The sequence below is a fragment of the Talaromyces marneffei genome, chromosome 4, assembly GCF_009556855.1.
Source record: "Talaromyces marneffei chromosome 4, complete sequence".
NCBI classification, from domain to species: domain Eukaryota; kingdom Fungi; phylum Ascomycota; class Eurotiomycetes; order Eurotiales; family Trichocomaceae; genus Talaromyces; species Talaromyces marneffei.
Genome location: NC_072351.1, coordinates 987439 through 1010262, shown reverse-complemented (window position 1 = coordinate 1010262; position 22824 = coordinate 987439). Strand labels below are relative to the sequence as shown.

General features: G+C 46.8%; 11 protein-coding genes across 11 annotated transcripts; 4 read left to right on the top strand and 7 right to left on the bottom strand.

The window, feature by feature from the left end:
- Window positions 1-147: 147 nt before the first annotated feature.
- On the bottom strand, window positions 148-1838 carry EYB26_005429 (uncharacterized protein; the record flags this gene model as incomplete). The annotated part of the gene is made up of 5 exons (XM_054264714.1): window positions 148-324; window positions 374-553; window positions 607-1155; window positions 1214-1524; window positions 1586-1838. The coding sequence occupies 5 exons, from the start codon at window positions 1836-1838 to the stop codon at window positions 148-150; spliced, it is 1470 nt and encodes a 489-aa protein (XP_054120689.1).
- Window positions 1839-2187: 349 nt separating this feature from the next.
- On the bottom strand, window positions 2188-3361 carry EYB26_005428 (uncharacterized protein; the record flags this gene model as incomplete). The annotated part of the gene is made up of 2 exons (XM_054264713.1): window positions 2188-2833; window positions 2892-3361. 2 exons carry the CDS (start codon window positions 3359-3361, stop codon window positions 2188-2190), a joined length of 1116 nt encoding a protein of 371 aa, XP_054120688.1.
- Window positions 3362-3816: 455 nt separating this feature from the next.
- EYB26_005427 (uncharacterized protein) lies at window positions 3817-4575 on the top strand (the record flags this gene model as incomplete). Its single annotated transcript, XM_054264712.1, has 2 exons — window positions 3817-3883; window positions 3944-4575. The coding sequence occupies 2 exons, from the start codon at window positions 3817-3819 to the stop codon at window positions 4573-4575; spliced, it is 699 nt and encodes a 232-aa protein (XP_054120687.1).
- A 249-nt stretch (window positions 4576-4824) lies between these two features.
- Window positions 4825-5836, bottom strand: EYB26_005426 (uncharacterized protein; the record flags this gene model as incomplete). Its single annotated transcript, XM_054264711.1, has 4 exons — window positions 4825-5544; window positions 5602-5620; window positions 5680-5762; window positions 5816-5836. The coding sequence occupies 4 exons, from the start codon at window positions 5834-5836 to the stop codon at window positions 4825-4827; spliced, it is 843 nt and encodes a 280-aa protein (XP_054120686.1).
- A 401-nt stretch (window positions 5837-6237) lies between these two features.
- Window positions 6238-6873, bottom strand: EYB26_005425 (uncharacterized protein; the record flags this gene model as incomplete). The annotated part of the gene is made up of 5 exons (XM_054264710.1): window positions 6238-6298; window positions 6352-6431; window positions 6486-6611; window positions 6668-6747; window positions 6804-6873. 5 exons carry the CDS (start codon window positions 6871-6873, stop codon window positions 6238-6240), a joined length of 417 nt encoding a protein of 138 aa, XP_054120685.1.
- A 489-nt stretch (window positions 6874-7362) lies between these two features.
- Window positions 7363-12776, top strand: EYB26_005424 (uncharacterized protein; the record flags this gene model as incomplete). The annotated part of the gene is made up of 6 exons (XM_054264709.1): window positions 7363-7440; window positions 7492-7558; window positions 7618-7791; window positions 7841-8047; window positions 8114-8196; window positions 8247-12776. The coding sequence occupies 6 exons, from the start codon at window positions 7363-7365 to the stop codon at window positions 12774-12776; spliced, it is 5139 nt and encodes a 1712-aa protein (XP_054120684.1).
- A 276-nt stretch (window positions 12777-13052) lies between these two features.
- EYB26_005423 (uncharacterized protein) lies at window positions 13053-14635 on the bottom strand (the record flags this gene model as incomplete). Its single annotated transcript, XM_054264708.1, has 5 exons — window positions 13053-13315; window positions 13597-13713; window positions 13771-13795; window positions 13856-14328; window positions 14416-14635. The coding sequence occupies 5 exons, from the start codon at window positions 14633-14635 to the stop codon at window positions 13053-13055; spliced, it is 1098 nt and encodes a 365-aa protein (XP_054120683.1).
- A 1733-nt stretch (window positions 14636-16368) lies between these two features.
- On the top strand, window positions 16369-17149 carry EYB26_005422 (uncharacterized protein; the record flags this gene model as incomplete). The annotated part of the gene is made up of 2 exons (XM_054264707.1): window positions 16369-16620; window positions 16700-17149. 2 exons carry the CDS (start codon window positions 16369-16371, stop codon window positions 17147-17149), a joined length of 702 nt encoding a protein of 233 aa, XP_054120682.1.
- A 318-nt stretch (window positions 17150-17467) lies between these two features.
- EYB26_005421 (uncharacterized protein) lies at window positions 17468-19081 on the bottom strand (the record flags this gene model as incomplete). The annotated part of the gene is made up of 4 exons (XM_054264706.1): window positions 17468-18571; window positions 18624-18695; window positions 18749-18852; window positions 18910-19081. 4 exons carry the CDS (start codon window positions 19079-19081, stop codon window positions 17468-17470), a joined length of 1452 nt encoding a protein of 483 aa, XP_054120681.1.
- A 1070-nt stretch (window positions 19082-20151) lies between these two features.
- EYB26_005420 (uncharacterized protein) lies at window positions 20152-21582 on the top strand (the record flags this gene model as incomplete). The annotated part of the gene is made up of 1 exon (XM_054264705.1): window positions 20152-21582. One exon carries the CDS (start codon window positions 20152-20154, stop codon window positions 21580-21582), a length of 1431 nt encoding a protein of 476 aa, XP_054120680.1.
- A 118-nt stretch (window positions 21583-21700) lies between these two features.
- Window positions 21701-22732, bottom strand: EYB26_005419 (uncharacterized protein; the record flags this gene model as incomplete). Its single annotated transcript, XM_054264704.1, has 1 exon — window positions 21701-22732. The coding sequence occupies one exon, from the start codon at window positions 22730-22732 to the stop codon at window positions 21701-21703; it is 1032 nt and encodes a 343-aa protein (XP_054120679.1).
- Window positions 22733-22824: the final 92 nt, after the last annotated feature.

Here is a 22824-nt window from a genome sequence, read left to right as displayed (position 1 = left end):
ATCATCGTAAGTTCTAAATCGCAAAATGTACGCAGTAACGATGTCATTCCATCGACTTCCTAGCATTATCAAACATAATGAAACCATAACGCCATTCCCGAAAATATTATGCTCGCAAAACGAGGTCAAGAAAGTCCAGACGCCTCGCTATACAACACTGAAGGTATGACGCGATACATAGCCCTCTTCTTGAGCAACCTCAACCTTCTGGTCCTCGGGTAGCATGCCATGTTTCAAGTCCCACCCAGCTCGTCGACAGAGCTCTGACACGACTACGTCGGAATCGCCTAACAGATCGATATCAAAGCCGATATGCGATACAGGCTGGCTAGTGTTAGCTTGATGGACGCAAATGTCATTGGAAAGAACATACTGTGCGTGAGATGTAGATCTGAGGCACTGTGCTTGGTATAATGCTGGGAACGTCGGCCACAGGCGCCACTTTCATGGATGTTCCAATCACTATGACCAAGTCCGTCACCTCACGATCTTCTTCAACAAGTCGTCTTCCAAACTCGTCAGGAAGATCTTCGCCAAAAAAGGTAATATCGGGCTGATGCCGTTAGCTTTGTACACTAAAAGCAAGAAAGGGCACAATGGACCAACCTTCATAACACCAGGAGTAGGAATGTCATAATCCTCCCCATCGGAATCATCGTCAAACGAACGCTTCTTACGGCTGTTCTGCAAACCGTTCGAGCTACGTTTCCGTTTCAATGCTTGCGATCGCAAAGTAATCTGTTCTTTGCAGCGCTTACAAAGAGGGATCTTGCCCGATTTAATAGTGTCAAAAATGGCATCGCCCGGCACCTTGAAGTCACATTTTGTGCACGTTGCGGTTGCAAAAGACCCGTGACACTGCACAATCTTTTCCGGATTGACACCCGCATTGGCCTCGATGTTATCGATGTTTTGGGTGTAGTTCGTCAACAATTTGCCTTTGTCTTGTAACAGCCTGATGAACGCATGTGTAGGGGAGAATTTCTTCTCGGTGGGAAGGATGTCCTTTGCGACTGAAAAGAATATACTTGGATCCTCGTGGAACAATGAGATATCAAACACCTCTTGGGGGTCGCTGAGTCCGAGATGTTCTAGTCGCGAATAGAGACCGGTGTCTTTGGAACGAAAGTCCGGGATCCCAAGGCTCGTAGAGATCTAAGAAAAAACCTCGTCAGTAACCATACCTAAACCCACTGCAGACTATTACACATACCCCGGCACCGGTAATGACAATCACGTTCTTCGACTTCTTCAGCAAGTTAACCGCATCCTCAATAGAATTATATTCATCCAGCTTCTGACGCTTTGCGAACTCTCGAGAAATGACAATACCAAGTAGCGGATGGTATGCCTCATCAGGCGCATCTTCGAGGAAAGACGGGGGAACAACACCGAACGCAGTCAGGAGTTTCTTCGCTGTGATCGTATTCTTTCCGATCGTCTCTTCGACAAAGGCGGCCTTTCCGATTTCGCGTAGAAGTTTGCGATAGGCGATCGCCTCTTGCGGAGTGCATGCACCTGGGACTGTAGAGCAAAATGGTCAGGGGTTGTAGCGAGTGGAAACAAGTCAGGCTGAAATACTCACCAGTCGCAAGTTGATCATCCCGAACAAAATGCAATGCCTCTTCATATAACGAGTCCGTCTCCCATTCGTCGCCAGACTCATCACTAACGTCATCCGCGTCAGACGTCGTCGGCGATTTTGACTTCTGGATAGCGGGTCGTGACGGTGTACTATCATCATCAACGTTCGCATCATCCGTGGTCTCCACGACATTCAACTCCACGACCGAGGACTTGAGAGTCTCGGTCGTATCTGGGCCTGACGCAAGATCCATGCTGAGAAAGAAACACGAGCGCCTCCCCTTGGCGCCTCTTCTCAGAGTGAGAGGTAAGGCTATCCTCACATTGGCGTTGGTCACGAATATGGAAAGGTCAAAGAATTAAGCCTATCGGTAATCTTATCTAGACTTATCGCGCGGATGATGAGTTAATCCGGATTCCGCCGGACGAGATGGCCAATCGGAGTGCCGCCGCATTAAAAAGATTCAGGAACATTCTTATAGACAGACATCAGGCAATCGAAGATTGTTGAATACGACAGTACACTTCTTCTGGTTAAATTGGTATCGTGTGGGATATACTTTTTCTATTTGAAACTGTCGAATGTATCATAGCATAAATCCATTATGAATCTTTCATCTCCTGATCTTCGTCATCATCGGACTCTGCTTCAATCTCTCCATCCCAATCTTCATCCTCCCCTTCAGCACCAGGGAAAACAGGCCCGTCGTCATCACTGTCATCATCCATATCCTCACCAAGTTCCTTATTCAATTCCTGAACAAGTTCAAGCGCATGATCCCTGAGTCTCTCGTCCTCATATTCGAGCTTCTGGTACAGTTTCAAGCTTTGTTTCAACCATCCGCGACTGGCAACCATAGATTCGTGTCGTTTTTCGTCGGATGATTCTTCTTTCTCCTTTTCTGCCAGCAGATATAGACACCACCCGCCCAAATACCAAGCCTCAATACTCTCATCATCCTCGAGGATCAATCGTTCCAAGACATGGAGCGCCTCGACCTCCATTTGTACTTCCATAAGGAGTCGTGAAAGACTAATCCGTGAAGGAAAATCTGGGATTTTGGGATCTTCAGGCGGTAGGTCTTGCCATAGCTCTAAACTGCGAGAAAGCGCAGCTTGCGCATCGTCGATGCGTGTCTGGGATATCCTCACAGACGCCAAGGTCTGTAAGCAATCTGGTTGATCGGGTGCGACGAGAAGGGCTTCGGTGATTAGGGTTTCGCATCGGTTTTCGGCGTCCTCTTCCCATCTATAGTATAAAACTGTTAGCTGTTAAGGCTCAATGCAAGAAAGAACAGGTCACTCACGAAAGATCGGTCATATATAATTCCACCACACCGCACAGAGCAACTGCCAACTTCTTCCTCTTTTCTTCAAGCACCGAAGCCGTATCTGCTCCCCCACATTGTTCAAGCGATTGAATAATATGTCTCAAAGCGCCGACACCCTTCTCATACCAGGCCACACTATCCGCACCACCTTGTTCACTCAATTGCGCAAGCCAAAAAAACTTCTCTGCCCCTCCACCTTGCGACTCAGGTACCGTCCCCTCCGGATCAAGTTGTACAGCATGTAAAAAACTTTCTCTCGCGGCATCGATTTCGCCCAATTCGACATATATCTCTGCGACAAGGTTAATCGCTAATAATGTGTTGTTGGGTGATTTTTCGTCCGATATTTCAAGGACACGCTGGGCTAGAGGGAGAGCTGCTTCGGCTTGGCCTGTTTGTAAAAGGATGGTGGCCTTTTCGAGTAGTTCTGTAGCGTTGTCTGCCATTTTGCGTTTGGAAATCGTGCTGCCCACTGAGTGGAGGACAGACTTTTCGGATTTGGTTGAATTCTTTTTGTTTTTTGTTCGCGATTTGCCCATGCTCTGTTTATAATTGTAGTAGGAACCTAAAATGACAATATTCGATGAATCCGAGGTTATTTATTATGGGTATTCTGTTTGGTAAAAAAAAAATTGGAAGTTGATTGCCCAACTAAGAATTATAGATAATTTTCGATCTTTTTAGATATGTTTGCGATGTTTGCATGCGGGACACAATTCTTACTCCACCGTCTAGAAAGATCAAGACTTGACTTTGCGATATCAACATAACGAAATCAATTTGAATTTGCTACACGCACAATCTGACATTGAGCCTGCTTGAAGGAATTTAGCGCCTTTCATTCTTGTTACGAATCTTAATTTTCTATATTCATTGTGAGATTTTCATTTAAAATCCAGACATGGGTCGCGAAGAGCAGGTCGAAGAGCGAGAAGTTCTCGACTCGATATTTCCAGAGGAAATTACAGGTATATTTTAAGCATCTCGAAGCTGCCTATCACTATGCTAATCCGTTGTCTGGGAAATAGATATATCAGACACCTCCTACCGAATAACTATAACACTCGACCTCGACGAAGACGAAGAGAATGAGAAGGCACCAACTCTTTTATTACAAGTCTCTTATCCAGAAGCATATCCTGATGTGGCACCTGACCTCGAAATACTAACACCACCGAATTCCGCAAAACACACTCGCTTCGACTTACAAGAGGACAAAGCACAACTTATGGAGGCAATTCAACCTAGCATCGAAGAGAACCTCGGCATGGCAATGATATTCACCTTAGTCAGTACGCTAAAGGAAGCGGCGGAGACATTGATAATGGAGCGTGTAGCGTCTGAGAGACAAGCGCGCGAAAGAGAGATTGCAGAAGCCGAGGAGGAAGAGAATCGGAAATTCCAGGGCACACTCGTCAACAAAGAGAGATTCCTTGAGTGGAGAGAGAAATTTAGGAAGGAGATGGAGGAAGAAGAGCAGAGAGAACGGGAGGAGAAAGAGGCAGAAGAGAAGAAGAAAAAGCCGTCTGCTCGTGAGGAGCAAAAGCTTACAGGACGACAGCTCTGGGAGCGAGGTCTGGCTGGCAAGGGCGATTATGATGAGGAGGGCGAAGATGAGTTGCCGTCGGAAGCCGTCGAAAAGTTGCAAATTTCAACATAGAGAAAGGAATTCTCATAATGTATCAGGGGTGTTCTTTGAAGATCAATGCAGTGGCTTCATCTACCTCGTTACACCACACGAAACAATACATCTCTGGTCAGCGTCAGCGAACCACATGTTTCTGTTGTAAATAACCTGGTCTGTTTGAGACGTGATAAGAGCTTTCGTCGGCCGTCAATGAATGAAAGGTTGAGTGACGAAGAAGACTAAGGGGTTGGCGGAATAGGAACCTCGGCGGCTTGAAGCATATCAACCCAAAAGCTTTTTGCGAAAATTTTGTATCCAGGCCCTCCAAAACACAAGTGAGGGTGGCTTTCCAGCGCCCATTTTTCTGGCTTCCTCTTCTGCAGCTAGTTTACGTTCGGCGAGAACGACCTCCCACATTTTCTCCGCGAGCGCCTGTTGCTTCTTCTCAAACTCTATATTATCATAAAATGCCTTCTTGTAACACTGTAAAGGACTTTCTAGCCAAGTGCCTCCAACCCAAGGCAAGTCTTGATGTGCTTTTATCACTTGCGCGGTGACAGGCTGACCCTCAACGAGCCGATCCCAGTCTTCCTCATCCTTTGCAAAGAGCGTATCAATAAGTAGTCGATCTCGTCTTTCCACTAGTTTATCCTTGAAGCGGAGCTTGTGCCGAATAATTCGACTTAGATTCTGCGGCTGCGGTTTTTTGATTCTCAGAAACGGTACACCACGAGCGGTGACGAGTATAGGTATATGTCGTTGACCAGCAACGGAATGTCTTGGACGTGACAGAATTGGCTCAGCGTCGGGGTGTCGGTACATTGTTTGTCTTTGGAATGCTATATTTTCAGCTCTTTTCTTTTCGCGTAGACCAAGTGTCGTCGGTATTCGGGCTTGGTTTCGTTTTTGTTTCGGTCGGCTTTCGATGTCATGAACGATTTGAGTGATTCGAGACATGGATGCGCTATCTCCATGCGCCGCTGCATGCATTATATCCAACGCCTGTATGTCTCATTGAGCGAATGTCCGCTGCGCATGAAGGGAGTTAAATGTCCATACCTCGTAGCCCGCCTGCAGGCTATGTATCGTTTTTGTTGGACTCTTAAGGGTTCTGTTTCTATTAAATTCTCTCCTCACGATCCTTGATAGCGTTTCGTTTCCACCAGTCGTTGACGGCAATTCCGAACATTGTCGCAAAAGCGCTCGATACAGGGCGAAACCTATTGAAGTGTTAACAATTGAAATATCATCTTTGCAACGACAGTGAACATACAAGTATGGCGATGTACGCCATTTTTTCCAGCACAATCTCCCCACTTCATTGGACTGAGCTATTATGGAACTTTCTCAAGGTAAAGTTGTTGGGAGCTGGGGTAATGCTAAATTAAATTCCAATCATGTCTGGAACGATAGCATTATCACCACGTGACTTTATTGATCTTATCAGATAATCCCTCGCAACCTCATTGAAAGATTATGAAAAGAGATTTGATCTTAAGTGTTAAAAGTGATTCCTGTTCATTGCCTCAATTCTCCTAATGTAGCTCCTTTGGGAATGCAGATAAGAGGTAGGTTGAATCAAAAGCCCGCTAATAGATAGAAATGCATAAATCCCATATACTAAAAGAGAAAGAAAGTGAGAAGCCGTTTACTCATAATACACCATTCATGTCTCAGATAAATGTACGTCTCCTTTTAGAAGGTGGCGCCTTCTGGGGGTTGGGGGAGCTTCTTGTGCTGGGGTAGCGCCATAAATCTGTAACACGATTCTTAGTATATTTATCGACATGCAATCGAGGAGATACAAACCTGCGGAGCTCCAGCAAGATGGTCTCCATAGTATAGTCCCTCTTCCATGTTGCTAATGTGGGTAAAGTTGAGAGATCGACCTGCAACGGCTTAACCAAGTGTCATGGGAAGGGGGGAAGTCAATATGAACCAACCTTTCCTGTTCGTGAATCAACGCAGGGCAAGTTGATTTTTGAAACAAAGTGTAGAGTAGGTGGTGAATCGGGGTATTCGGGTCCGCACTGGATATTGACGCTGTATATCCGATTCTCGTGTACGCTCTGTAAAGGGTTCTTTAGCGACGGGTTCCCATCATTCCCTTCTCGATCATACACACATGAGGAGGACCAAGAATAGTTCCATTCCAATTGGTCATTGTAATGTCATCTCCGTCGGCGAGACCGTATGAGCATGCCTCTAAAAACAAACCAGTCAGCTGGTGACTTCATTGAGGTCGGGAATTCTCTACTTACCAGCTCCCAGGCCTTTCTCGCCCTTTTCAAGCTCCTCGAGTAGACGAAAGTTTCTTGGGACCTTGGCCATGGTTTTTAATACCAGTTCCGAATGTTTGTTTGAATGTTTGATATGGTGGTGGTTGTAGTCAGATCGAGCAGACAAATGTTTGGAGGGGCAGATGAGGCAGAGGCAGGTAGTTCCTTCCCAGGTTGTCCATTGGCCAGCGAACCCACCGTGGGACATGTGGGTCTTGCTCGCACGTGACGTAATTCCTTCACCGCTTTTGTATCAACCAATAATATCGCATATATACCGATCCTTATGCCTGGGATTCTGGAGGCTTGGCGACACGCCATCACCAAGGACACATACTCTCATTGTTTGTATAAATCTCCATATTGATAAAGGGGCATTCAGAACATTTCAAAACCCTTGATGTCTCGGAACTTGCATACGAAGATATTTCCCTAATGGACTCTTGAGCTCTGCCGATTACCAAGTGTTGAGATAGCCCCAAAGTGGACTGGATGCAGCGTCACACATGAAATGTTATAGCTACAATACGCATGATTGGATATGTCCTCTCAGATCTTGCAGACAGAGCTCTCAAATCTGATACAGGAGTCGAAGCGCAAATACTCTGATCTGAGAAATGTAAATTGCCTAAATGGAATGCGTGAAGCCACGACTAACGAATTTATGTAGGCGGCCGAACAATCACTAAACAACTTGAAGGCATTGCCTTCAACTTCGGAGGCACAGATAACAGCCGGTTTGTCTTCTTGCCCTCTGATTGCTTGTTATATAAGTAAGCTAAAGGAACATCTGCAGACCTCATACGGCGTCCGCACTTTGTCACACCGTTTATACTTGCTTGCCAGACGCGACAGTCTAAACTTGCATCAATCGGAGTTGTCTGCTTGCAAAGACTTGCAACATCACATGCTATCTCACCTTCTAGGCTCAATGATACCTTATCTGCCTTGGGCGACATTACTGGGCTGAGTATGTGTTTAAATTCTACCCTCATTTGTAGTTATTGATTGTTCGATAGGCCAGGATGTACAGCTCAAGATCCTTCAAACTTTGCCAGCCTTGCTGCACAACTACTCCGATGAGCTGAGCGGAGAACTGCTTGCGCACGTTCTGGAAGTATGCGCCACGTTACAAGCCAGCAAAGTTGCCGCGGTTTCAAATACGGCAGCAGCTACTCTGCAGCAACTCGTTAGCTCGGCCTTTGAAAAGGTCCTAGTTGAAGATGGTAAGTTGAAACATTTCTCCCAGCGGTTTCAAATGAAGTGAGTGCTGACCTAGATACTCACCACAGGAGTTCAAAATGAAGTTACGGTTCAGACACCAGTCGGAGGATCGTCTGTGGACATTGGGGTGGCTGCGCATGATACTCTACAGGTATGCAGAGACATAATGCTAATTGGGTCAATGACTGATGAGTTTCGTAGATCTTGAGTGATCTATGTCGTGCCGTTGAAGGCGAGAAGTTGGAATTTCTTCACATCAAAGTTCTCCCAACTAATTTCATCCTCGAGCTCATTGAAAGCATCTTGATTAACAACATCAAGCTATTCCGAAATCATCCAGAGCAGATGCAGTTGTTGCAAACTCGACTTCTGCCATTGACAGTCAAGCACCTTTCAGAGAGACATAATTTTGCCCACACTTTACGAGTTGCCCGGATACTCTTGGTTCTTCTCCGCAATTTCATGAGCTCGCTGCAGGATGAATGCGAGATGGCTCTCGGCCTTTTAATTCACTTATTGGAACCCGAGGCCTCACCAGAATGGAAGAGGGTACTGTGCATGGAAGTTTTCCGTAGCCTGCATTCAGAACCCAGCCTGATTCGGCTAATCTATACATTATTTGACAAAGCCGAAGGAAGAAAGGACATTGTGAAAGACCACATGACCGCCCTGTTCAAAATAGCGTCAGAGAACCCGTCTCTCATAGGCGTCAGTCACCAGTCTACCGTGCCACAAGACGCCTCGCAGTCTCGATCTAACACCGATGATCAAATTACGCTGGAAGCAGGGGGCGTCGCTGGGGTCATTGCCGCCGCTGTGAATTCGGCAGATGAGAGTGTGACGGGGATCAGCAGTCAATGGAGTACGGTTCGCACACCGTATCTCGAGCTCCTTGATAAATCGGAACCACCCCCACCTCCAGAAACATATATTTACAGTCTGGTTTTGAACTGTCTGAGCGCATTGGCCGAAGGTCTTGCTAGGTTTATCATTCCATTAACAGTAACCGAGTCAAAAAGCAAGCGAAGGAAAAGAATTGATCGAGAGCAAGGTTCGAATGAATTGCATAGGTCAGACTCGATGAAATCAAATGGATCTGAATCAAGACGGCAAACAGTGCCCCTCAATCCGTTAGATCTTCAAGAACATCCACAGCGTTCTGCTATTACCTCCAGTGCTGGAATCATCGAATCATGTTGGCCTGTCATTCTAACCACATGCTCCATCTTCTTTTACGCAGCATTAGACGCAGATTTTTATCATAATCTCGTACGGTCATTCCAGAAACTTACACATGTTGCTGGTCTTCTCCGCCAGTCTGCAGCACGAGACGCATTTCTGTCAACTCTTGGAAAAGCTACTCTTCCTGTGGATGATATGAGCACATATCTTACTAGCCCCCACGCTCCCGAAACCAAACAATCGAGAAATTCAGATGCGGGCCATGAGCAGTCGCTAACTGCGCACTTTGACACACCCAAAACGTCCTTTGAAGCTACAAGAGCCTCGTTGAGCACAAGAAATCTCCTCTGCCTCCGAGCTCTGTTGAACCTAGGAATTGCCCTAGGGCCAACATTAGATCAAACAGCATGGTCTATACTTCTTGAAACTCTGCAAAATGCAGATTTGGTAATCAATGCCTCTGCCACAGCCTCTGCTAAACAGACGCCGACTATAGGAAGCGGAGAACAGGCCGTGCAAAGTGGCGCTGATATTCCTAGAGCTAATATCGGAAACGAGATACTTGCTGTCTCAACTGCGGCATCGAAGATGTTCGAAAGTACAGCGGATTATCCCGACATATCCTTTCAGGCAGTACTTGAGGCGCTTTTGGGTTTACTATCAGCCAAAGAACGAGGAGTGTTCGCGACAGCTCTATCCCCGATCAAATCCGCAAACCAGCCGCTTGCGAATTCAAGAATTCAAGATGACGAAATCAATATCGTGCTGGATCGGACCAAGGAACTCTGCGAAGCAAACATTGAACGTCTATCGGTCGTGGGCCAGGATGAAGATGTTGCGTGGAAAATATTGAATACGGGCCTGCAATCGATCATCACAAGCGGCACACAAAGCCGAAGTCTCCGTTGGAAAGCGAGCAGTATCCTCAACTACATTATACTTCAGACCATGAAACATGGATGGTTCGAAGATGACTCTCGAGACGCTCTACAACTTCGAAACTTACAGTCATTGCAATCGCAAATCACGTCCCTATATGAACAACGCGATAAACTGACAAGTGTGGATGCGGAGGCTCACGGGTATGCTTTGGATACACTTAGAGTCATGCTTGAGCAATATGGTGAGACCTTTACATCTGGCTGGGACTTGATTTTCGAGTTGATCTCCAGTGTCTTTGAGAAGCCCGAGACTGAAAACAGTGAGACATCTTCATTGCGAAAACTTGTGTCAAAGGCCCGAGACTTCAAAGCAAGGTCTCCACGTCTAGTCCGAGCAGCTTATTCTTCGTTACAACTCATTGCGTCCGACTTTCTCACTCTACTCCCACCATCATGTCTCCTTGAATTGGTCGATTCGTTATCCTTTTTTGCATCGCAGAACCAGGATTTTAATATTTCACTGACCACCACCACCTTCTTCTGGAATGTCTCGGACTTTCTGCAGAGCCAAGTCGGTACATTTTCAATTGAGGAGTCTATGGATACATCCATAAGCGACGAGTCACTCGCGACGCTGACCGATGACGCCGACATCTCTACATCGAGAGGAGCGTTGTGGTTACTATTGCTTCTTCGCATTGTTGATCTCACCACAGATGCTAGGTCTGGCATCCGCAACAGCGCAATTCATACTCTTCTCAGAATCCTAGATGCATATGGTCCACAGCTAACCCCTAAAGCATGGCATCTTTGCTTGAATCGGGTGCTGTTTGTCATGATGGTTGATGTTCAAAACAAAGCACTTCAGACTGAAAGCTCTGCCGACAGAGGGTCAGATGCGGTGAAAGAATGGATCGAAACGTCTGTGGTCCTCATCAAAGGCAGTACTGATTTAATTGCGACTTTTTTCGACACCATAATACAAGACCCACGATTTGTTGACTCTTGGAAACGGTTGCTCGAATGTTTTCAAGCATTGGTCCGTATTGATAATTATGGGATCAAAGAGGCGATCTTTGCCAGTACCTGTGACATCATAAAGCATGCAAAACCCACTGGCGGATTCAGCAAAGAAGCGGTTGAATGTGCCTGGATTTTATGGGTTAATAATCATTTGGCTCCTGAAGGCGCCCCTTTGAATCTGGAGGAGCCGAATCAGGATGCACTCATTGCCTACTTTCGGCTCTTTCAGCAGATATACCGGTTATACCGGGATGAATTATCCCAAGAACTTGTTGCCCAGGTTTTGCATCACGTGCGAACGGCGATTTGGAACTCGGTGGTTTCAAGATATTCGGTGGATATTGATCATCAGTCAACTCTGCAGGAATTGGTCCTCGATTGCATCAAAACTCTTTGCCTTGACAGAGACGCATCACAATCCGACATTGTGATGTGCCTGGCAGAGTTCAGCGATGCTGCTCTGACTCAGTGGTCAACGGACAGAGACAAGAGCCGACCCTCGTATGTGGCGTTCTCCAAGAGCGCAATTGACCTTTTGAGCTGGTACATTGCCGAGCATGGTATCAAAGCGGACATATTCTCTGATGGGACATTGACGACGGCACTTCAACATCTAGCTCACCCTATCACCCGCAAGTATGAATGGGGTGGCAAGGACCGTGAGCAACTGATCTGGCAAAAGGCTACGATATCCGCTATCAAAATCATTCGTGTTACCGTGCCATATGTGGAGAGCAAGTATGCAGCGTCTGAAAAGTCTAGGATTATTTCATTTTGGTCTACTGTCGTTGATATCACTCGGGGAATCATCTCTGCGAACGATTACGATGATCTTGGTATACCAGCCTCGCGAATTGCGTCTGATGAAGAATTCGACATTGAAGCATTCAAGTCTTTGATACCTCTCCTGATCCCGTCCCTAGGAGCGAGTAACATATCTGATAGTATTCGAAGAGATTTTGCATGCGCTCTTTTCCGATCATCGCTCATCTATCTCCCCCAAAGAATGGACACGTCCATGGACATACTACTCGAAAACCCGCTTCATGACCTCTACAAAATCCGTCGTGGCAGGACATACGATCCATCCCCCACAGCGAGATCCCGCATCGCATATGTCCTCATCGATACGATGTTCACACTGGCCCAGGCGTCGTCGCTTTCCTCAACTAATGACGACCAAAAGGCATCTCGCATCACCATAGCACGCTCAATCCTGCCTTATCTCATACTTCGATCTTTCCTCCCACTCAAATCCTACATCGCCGATCAACCCTTGCGCGGCCTACTGCCACAACCAGCGCCGGCACATCGCGAGTTGGTGCATGTTCTCGACCGTCTATTTACTCTTGAAAGCGAGCCCGCAGCTATACCCGATGCGCCTTATGGAATCGTCTCGTCGCCTCAGTCTATGCCTCCTAGCAATGCTCGCGGCAAGAACAGCAAATCCAACTCTCGATCAAAATCCCATTTGGTTTATAGCAAACATCTCGGATGGGTGTATCCACTCATCGTGAAATGTGTCCGTGTAGCCGGCATGCAGAAGGGGCGTGGAAACAACGATGTCGTGGTGTTGCATCATTTGACCCAGATCTTGGATGCTGTGTGTGACGACGAGGATGAAAACGAAGAGAGTGAGGCCTAGATCTTTGAGAGGAGTTTTGGCTTTGTTTCCTTCTACTATATACTCTTTTATAACTTCTCTAAATAGATCATGATTGTCAAGGCTGAGATTAAAATAAATTGGTTTCATATTTTCAACATAGATTCAAAACTTGGTATTTATTGGATTATCTCGCCCCTGTATGAAATCATGAAATCTAACGTATAAGAAATACAATAATAACAACTCTGATTCACGCTCATAACCATTCATTGAAATATAATGCCACCATATTTACGCAGAACGCACAACTTCAGATCAAGCCTGGGCCTGCGCTTCCGGAGCAGACACTGGATTCGACGATGAAGCTTCTGCTGGAGCTTGAGCTTGAGCCTGAGCCTGAGCCTGAGGAGGTGGCTGATGATACTGCGGATTCTTACTTGGTCCCACAAGGACTTGCTGCTGTCTCTGCAGTTGTTGCTGTTGAATCAATTGCTGCTGCGCGACTTCCGGTGTGGGCGCGATTTCAGGGGCTTGGCGATAGAGGACGATTTCTGATTGTTTGAAGTAGCGACGAGCGTCTGGAATTCAAAATCCGTTAGTTAGGGGTATTGAAGATCGCGTGAGAGTCAAAGTTTGTTAGAGTCGGGGGGTGTGGGGGGATGTGGAGGCCGAATGTTATACTAGCGTATTGTATCGTTGTTCTTGTATTGACGGTGTTTCAATTGCCGTCGGTTATATAAAGGTTTCATACCACAAGTATCATGTATCATACAGAAGGTATGATATGATGATGTATGGGGTATGGGTATGAGGGGAAGAAACAGGTAAATCAGTGAGATAGGTCAAGGGTTAAACTAACCTTCATCGATCAAAACCAGACTGAGATAATATCGGGTTGAGTATTTCTTGTTGACGTCGCGGAAAGTAGGTGACAGGTCGAAACCGCCGAGGAATAATCTGATAGGAATCGTCTCGCCTGCAGCTCGTTAGTCGGTGTCAAACATTCAATCTATCCAGCGTGAATTAGGCATACCTCGTGAAGGAGAACCATCCATAATCTGCCAGGACACAGCCGTTAGTCGTCTTATCAACCCGCTTGTGACGAGCCTGGAGCTTACCTCAAATCTGACCAACGTCTCACTCTCATTGTACTGATTAGGCGCTGCACCCGTCGTCTCCCTCCGAATGATCGAAAGTTCCATATGCTTAATCTTCAACCGGACTAGCAAAAAATATATTCGCCCAACGATAACATCCTTCAGATGATACTGTGATTTTGAATACTCAAACTCAATGTGCAGACAATCCTCAATTCCGACATCCATCTTGATTGGGCTGTTAGTCTCAGGGGGCATGCGATAAGAGTAGACCCAGAGATCCTTTTCTCGTATCACGTCAGCCATGCGCCGCGATACTGTGACCCGCACAAAGTATCGGAGCTTGACGTTTATGCCGTTGTATGACTCGTATTGCTTTTCGACGTTTTTAAAGTTGAAGGGGAATGTTTGGGGGTGTTGGAGTTCGCCTGGTGCGGCGAGTTCTTGGACGAGAGAGAGGAATTCGTAGTGGTTGCCGCGGTCGAAGAACATTTCTACAAACTTTCATTAGCAACATACCACCTAAAACAAACCCTAGCAGAACGATTGTCTGCTTGCGATTGTGGGAAATAGCTACATACCAATTGACCCAATAAACTGCACTTTGATACCAGTATGCTCTAATCGCTTCCCATCCTTTGGTCGCACTGTAACTGCACCCTTGACAGACTCTCCATCCATGTAAAGCGGCGCCTTTTCGCGACGGCCCTTGTCCAGCTTCACGTCAACGGTTTGTCGTTCATCGCTGTCCTCGAGGACGACGTCGATGTCGACGGGTGTCGAGAAGAAGAATGGAGCCATTGAGACTCTGGTGCTCGTAGCTGTGCGTAACTGTATTAAGTGGTAGCTGATACGGAATTAAGCATTGAGCGAAATTGAACTGATTAAGACACTTGATCGTTTCCAAGCGAGATTGTAGCTATGATAGCTGTTGATGGCGTCGTTGTTGATATGGTGGTTAATTAGACTGCCTACCCTCTTCGTGGCTTGGCCGCGGAGGTTGCATTACGTAAGCAGGAGAGCTCAACGACATCATCATAACTAACTTAACTAGTTAACCTAGCAGATTTTGGACATTGCTTGTCACGATTGCAAGCAGATTGAATGATTTATCGTTGATGTAAGTTGTCACTAGGCATGAGGGTTTTTACTCATGTTCTAGTTTTGAATGCCAACTCATTGCATTTCTGGTGAGGTGTACACTGCTTTTCAATTCACCAGCATCAAGAATTAAGTACTTCAACCAATCAAACCAATCGATGACAGCAGGGAACTTTTTATCATCACGTGGTCCGAATTAGCACATTACGTAGCTCCGGTACTGCATAACTACTTCCTACGGAATACACCCCGTGCACGTTCTCGACTTCTAACAGAATCAACGTCAGAAACTTCGAGGATTTGGTTTAACCTGCGGCTAATCCGCCAGCGCAGTATGTAATGTACCGTTCTCCGTATCAATTCGTAACAAATACTCATGATCGTTTCGTTTTCCTGCTTTCCGTTTGGGTGGGGATGCTAGCGTGGGGGGACACAATTAGCCTCCACGGACTCAACGTCACCACCCACGCGCTGTATCAGGTCGTATCGCGGGGAGGAATGCCGATGCATCCACGATCTCCAATTGGTTCTGGTGTGTATAGGCTTGTCCGGAAGAGGAAAATCGGTAATATTTACCATCGGCCTTACGCCCCTGTAATTAATCCATGATTCTTCACAGAATACAATTACACACTGTTAACTAAAAAGACTTGGAGGCGTGTAACTGCAGCCCCGAGAAATATACCGGTCATGTGCTGCCAATTACTCTGACTGGCATCATACTACGAACTGTGCGTGCATAGACAATGAATTCATGCCGACAGATCGTCATACTCCATGGACTCGCAACTCATAGGAGAGTGGGTGCGCTTACCATACCGTCGGAAGGGGAAGGGCCAGGTCTTCTCCACTGTCCCAAGGTCATGCTTAAGATCAAAAAAAAAAAAGGATCAAGGAACATGAAGTCGGTAAATGGTATCCGTGAGGTGTGACTGGCCTGGTAATTTTCTGATTCATACGGAGTACTCCGTACGGAGGTATATATTACCAGATCTTCCCTCCTAGGTCATTCTTGAATTAATTCAATTCTCATTTTTTTCCCCCCGACTCACATTCTTACATTAAATTGTGCTCATTGCTCAGCTGACTATATTTTGCGAATGTTAAAAACGAGTATATGTGATATATCCTGCAGTACCAGCCTGTTTCACAACCACAATTAGACTCGTCTGTAATTACTCGGCTTAGAACAAGGGCTATTCGCTGCGCAGTCATATAATCCGAGCACTGTCATACTCACCAATTGTTGCGCAACCTCAAGCGAGTATCCAACAAGAAGAGGAGGTGGAAGAAGAAGCAGAAGAAGAAGAAACAATCCATTCATAGTATTAGTTGAGAGGGGGAGCTATATATTGGACGCCCTTTCCACGGAACCAAGGCATACTTCCATACCAAGGATTTGCAAGACTTAATCCATGAGACCACAAGAAACGATGCTTTCTGCGAACGGCAAACCCTCGACGACAACGTCAAATGGACTCACCTCCAACCTCTACGGTGGATATACTGCTGTCCAACCACAACATCATACCGGCCCTAGAGCATATATGCGCAATCACAATATGAATCCGGACAGTTCCCTGCAACATATTTGGATAGTCACGGGGCCAGCAGGGTCCGGCAAGACGACTGTTGCAAAGAATCTTCAGGCTGAGATGGGATTGCCCTTTTTGGAAGGCGACGATGTATGTTTGCCTGTGTCGTCTGAGTATATGATGCAGTTTGTTCTACGTACATAGACTAACCTGTCTGCTCCCTTAACAGTTCCACCCTCTATCCAACAAGGAGAAGATGGCCAACGGCATCCCCCTCACAGACGCGGATCGCTGGGACTGGCTCATATCCCTCCGCGACGCTGCCATCGACATCCTCTCTAAACCCGCGGCCAACACCGCTCCTCCCAAAGGTGTAATAATGTCCTGCTCCGCCCTCAAACTCAAATATCGCGACGTCATCCGCGTTGCTGAATACTACAACCCTTCCCTCCGAATTCATTTTATTTACCTCAAAGCGGACGAAAAGACGCTTATGGACCGCGTCAACGGGAGGGCCAGTCATTATATGAAGGGGAATATGGTGCATTCGCAATTCGAGGCGTTGGAGGATCCGTCGGATGAAGTTGATGTGCTTGCTGTGGATGTCTCGGTGCCTCCCGATGTGGTACAGAGGAATGTGTCGGAGGTTGTGAAGAAGAAGCTTGCGGAGTATAACTAATAGGTCGTCTTCTCCTTCTTTGGTTCTATGGTATTAAGCATGGGATATAGCGGATAATGAGCTACAGCGTCTGGAGTTTTAGAGATACGGGACTACTCTACCATCTTGTTGGTACATCTCGGCCTGTGCATTTGGTTTTAGATAGCTTTTGACGATTATTGATATCAATTCCTGACATTTTTAAATTTCCATTCCCAGGTAGTCTCGCTATAAACCATTGACTTCTTTTTTTATCAATGAATTCCATACATGCATCAAGACAAGAAAATCTGCAATATTCATGCACTTTACATAACTACCGGTAGTTATCGAGTCACGCTATCGTAATCGTATTAACATCCTATCCGGCTCCTCCACATACTCCTTGACTTTGCCGGCCATCCTTGCCATCGTAGCGCCATCAATAACCCTATGATCCGCACTCCAACTAAGATTCACCATTTCTCCTTTCGTCACTTGGCCATTTTCATCGAAGACGGGGAGAACTCTCGACCGACCAACACCTAGAATCGCAACTTCTGTCGGCACAATTACGGGTGCCAGGTATGTGCCGCCAATATTACCAATATTAGATACCGTGATTGTGCCCCCGGTGATATCTGCAGGTTTGAGTTTTCCTTCTTTACCCAATGCGCTTAAGCGGGAGATCTCGGCGGCAATCTCAAAGATGGATTTGGCGCCGACGTTTTTGATGTTGGGCACGATGAGACCCTGGGGGGTATCCATGCCAATGCCGATGTTATGGTTGGCGCGCATTATCAACTTTGGCGTTGAGGGGTCTGATGCGTCGACTTTGGCGTTGAGGATGGGGTATTCCTCAAGAGCTAGAGAAACGGCTTTGATGATGAATGCTAATGATGTAACCTTTTGAGAGTTGTTGCGGTCGCTGGCAAGTTTGCGGCGAAGGGCGGTCATGGTGTTGATGTTGAGTTCGTCTGCGTAGAGGAGATGGGGGATGATCAAGGACTTGGTCATGGTCTTGAACATTTGAGATTGAATATGGGTTAGTGGTTTTGTGGATTCGAATTGTTGTGCATCACTTGATGTAGTGGCTCTGGCTGTACTGGCGGAAGCTGCAGATGAACTTGAGCTTGTTGCTTTAGGTTGATCTCTTTCGGAGACGAATCGTAGGACGTCTTCTTTGAGCACTCGGCCATCCTTGCCAGTGCCTCTTATGTCCAGAATATTGAGGTTGTGTGTTTTGAGCATGCCGCGCACAGCTGGTGTTGCGAGGGAGGCATGTTTTGATTGTGGCATTTCCTTCTGCTCAGATATAACTTCGACAGGAGCGTCGGCGGCTTGAGAAGTCTCGCTAGTTGTAGATTCCTCTGCGTTTTCTATTGTGGACTCTGTCTGCGTGGCTTGTGCGGGAGCGTTCTCGTCTGGATATTGCGCATCGTCAACTTCAATATCGCAGAGCGCCTGTAGAACAATTAGTATTACGACACATAGTACAGAATCTTAGATAACCCACTCGTCCTGTAGGCACCGTATCATCTGTCTGGAAGTGAAGCTTCTTGATAACTCCTGCGTACCTCGACGTGATCTTCAAAAGTCAGCTATTCAAGCCCCTCAACGACAAGCGAACACAGAACGTACATCGTCAACAGCCTTATCAGACTGGTATTGGCAAAGCGGTTTCCATTCTTCCACATGCGCCCCCTCTTCCACATACCACTGTATAATCTGAACTTCCGTTATCCCTACAACGACGAACATTAGCCATTGTTGCAGTAAGATAGCTATTGTGGTAAACTAACCCTCTCCAACATCCTTCAAAACCTGCGACCTAATGCCCCAGAAAGGTGAAGAGTTGTGGAAACCTCGCCGATGGCGAACGGCCAGGTTCACAAATGCAGGAGCAATTGTAGACGCGCCGCGAGGGATGCTACGACATAGGAGTCGTCTCGAGTGACCCAGAGACCTCATCATGGTCTTGCCAGTGAATCCAAACTCATACAATGTGCTAGAGAATACAGAAAAGAAAGGAATAAGTCTCGGTTTGCTTGTGTGCCTGTTATTATTGTCAAGAACAGCGGAGTAGTACGGCTAGACGAGGAGGAAGGGCGTTATCTGGCGGCCGATGATAGCCGAGTCCTTATCACTCTCCTGTCTGAAAGCGGGACATGATTTCACAACCTCAGATTGTTTACAGTAAGTACTTTTATCGCTTTATATAGCGATTCGCGTCGGTAATGAGGTCTTTAGTTTTGGCAGATCATGCTTTTGAAATTCCAATCTGTGCTTGTGACTACTGTGAAATTTGCGGACATTACTCTTTTGAGAAACAAAGGCTGGGAGTTTGAGCAATTGGCATAAACAAGCCAACAATAGTCCATTCCTTCAGATATTAATACTAAACCTAGGTAGTCTCAATAAATATTGATAGTATACTTAGTAATTGGGGATCATGGATGTGTATTATACACATGTGTTCCTTCCCTTGGGCGAATACATAGCCAAGCTTAAGCCCTATGCACAGGGTTAGGGTTAGTGTATGCATTTCCCATGTCGACCAGATGACAAAGGATTTATTCTCTTTAGTTATTCTGGAAAGAACGCCATGCCGCATGTGCCGAATTGAGACGATCTGGATTCTGGAATACGCTGGCACAGTAAAGAAGACTCCACAATGCAAAGTCATTGTCACCCCGCACCTAGAACTAACTTACGTAGTTGGATCTATGATCTAACTATCATCTAGACAAAAACAAGGGGCTAGCATCATCCGACCAATTGGTCGAGCGATATCAAGAATTAAATTCAATCGCCAAGAACACAGCCTTATGCCGTATTCAATGAAATGTGGTGATTGGCGCTCGTGGAGGCGTGGATGGAGCATATCATATGCAGTACGATCCATCTCCACTCCGAAGCGCGCCTGCCTGAGCCCCCCCAATAATCTGAACTAGTTATCTGCCCCTCTCTATCTTTGTCTATCTTCCTTCATACACTCAACTATTCGTGCTCTTTCATTGCATAGTGCTTCAAACACCGCCAGCATGGCTCAAGCATTGACAATCCGCAATTTCACCTCCACTCCACTGGAATTGAAGGTCATTGAGCGCTTTTCCCCGCACGAAAAGCCCAAAGAAGATGGCCTCCAAGCTTTTGGCACAATGGCCAAAAACTTCACACGCATGGTGACCGACGCCGCGACAAATGTGACTCGTGCATCCAACACTGCCCAGTCTCTGCCCCAGGACGCCCAACCATTTGCTCATCAGGATATCAGTATCCGTATTGATCCATTCACTACCAACAAGACGGATGTCAAGACTTTTGAGAACAATGACAAAGAGCGTTTGCGTCTAACCTTTGAGGTTGATGGGGAGCGACATGTCATTACTGTCCCGGTACCGACAGTCGAATCGGCCGAGATGCGATCTTTGACAGACAACCCCCGTCATCGATTCACAGGTGTCTATGTTACGCAAGAGGGTTATCTTGCAATTTACTCTTCTGCCGAGCTCAATGCGTGGATGCGCGAGCTACGAGATGAGACTATGCTCTCTTCACTGTCGATTCCCGGCACCCACAACTCTCCCACCTGTTACATTGCACCTCCGTCAGTCCGTTGCCAGGCAGTCAGTCCCAAAGAACAACTCGAGAATGGTGTTCGGTTCTTTGATATCCGTGTACAGCCCCAGTATCCTGATGATCCCTCCAAGGACGATTTGATCCTCGTCCACAGCGCCTTTCCAATCTCTCTCACTGGAAACAAGTATTTCAGAGATCTCCTAAATGTCGTTAATGAATTTCTCGACCGCAATCCCTCCGAGACTCTGATCATCTCGTTGAAGAGAGAGGGAACGGGCAAGGCCACAGACGAGCAGCTCAGTCGCATCGTCCGCGATCACTACGCAACCCCTGATAGCCGCTGGTACACCGATCCCCGAACACCAACCCTAGGCGAAGTCCGCGGCAAAATCGTGCTTGTTCGACGCTACAATCTCGATGAGCCGCAAAAAGGAGAGCACGAAGGAAGAGGCTTCGGTATTGATGGCTGTGGTTGGGCCGACAACACGCCCAACGCAACCTGTCCAGGCGGCGAACTCTGTATCCAGGATTTCTACGAGGTGCTCGAAACCCAAAACATTGACAAGAAGATTCAATATGTCAACGATCACATCGCTCGAGCAGGTGCTGCTCGTTACCCATTCGGGCGTGGCGATCCAAATCAGAAGTATCCCTTTTTCGTCAATTTCCTGAGTGCAAGCAATTTCTGGAAAACCGAGACTTGGCCTGAGAAGATTGCTGCGAAGCTCAATCCGGCAACTGTCAAGTATCTCTGTTTGGATCATTGCAATCATCCGGATGGAGATTGGAGTACTGGCGTTTTGGTGACTGATTGGGTGGGTTTGGACGGTGATTGGGATCTTGTCAGGTGCATTGTGGGCATGAATGCGAAGTTGAAGCTCAGGGAGAATTAGTCTTTGAGACTCTGGGATTGAGTAATGAATTTAGTATATATATTCTACTACAGAAGTACAATGCAAATGATATGATATAAAGTATCGTACAGATGGCAAAATTGTTAATCATACAAGCCTAAGAAGATTCCTCCTTTTTCTCCCCACCATTCTGCTCCTCCTCCTCCAACACACTCCTCCGGCTTTCCATGGTAAGATACAAACTCTTACCCGCACCCTCCAAAGTAGACGTAACTCCAGCCCCAATAGCTTGCAAAGCATGCACAAGCTGAGCACGGAGACCGTCAATGCCGCTCTCAATGCTACCGACCCATTTCGTGCCTTCAAGATCGAATACGCGGCCATCCACTCGGGCCGCAACAACCATGAGCTTTTGTAATCCGTCCTGAACGGTTAATTCATGATATCCAGGGTTCGCCTTACGGGAAGGAGCAGAAAAGCCGGAAGCCTTGGGTGCGAGAATTGAGAGTGCGGCTTTGAGATGCTCCGGCGAGACATTGGGGATTGTGAGGACGGCAAGCGGACCAGACAAAATGGTTGACAAGTCATGTTTGCCCTTCATATGTCGTACGGCACCATGAACGGTACGCGATAGATCATGCAAAAGAATATCCTCCTCTGTCTCAGCCGCAGCAATTTTTTTGGCAACATTCTCCGGCTTGAAATAATCGACAATACGTAGCGCAACCTCAAAAATACTAGTCTGAATAATCTGTAACTTCACATTCGACGCCAATGGAGTCGTACTCCGTCCCTCGGACGCTTGTTGTTCATCCACTTTTCGCAACGCCAGAGTCAATTCACGTCTAATCGCGGTCCATTCTGTGGATTGAAGATTGTTATGTTGGAAAAACACCATCAACGGCGCTGTGCGGATGAGGGAAGTGTATTGTCGGAGGAGTTGGGAGCGGCGTTCCTCAGGTCGTCTGTGAGAAGGGGGTTGAACGGAGGGTGTTCGGGCGGTGCGCGATGGGCTTTTCTTCATTTGTTCCAGCGATGGAAGGGGAACAGTAACTGATGATGAGGCGGCTGCGGTGGCCGTGCTGGCGTATCGAGCGCTGTGTATCAATTCATTTTGTTGTCCCAGGCATTTTTGTGTCCGTACCGGCCGGGGGATGTGTGAGGACGAAAGGCGCAAACGGGGTGGCATTGTATCGAGTTAGCTGAAGCTGTACTGCAATTTTCGAACTAAAGGAATGGAAAGTGAAAGACAATGGTCGACAATTGAGGTGTAGATCACTC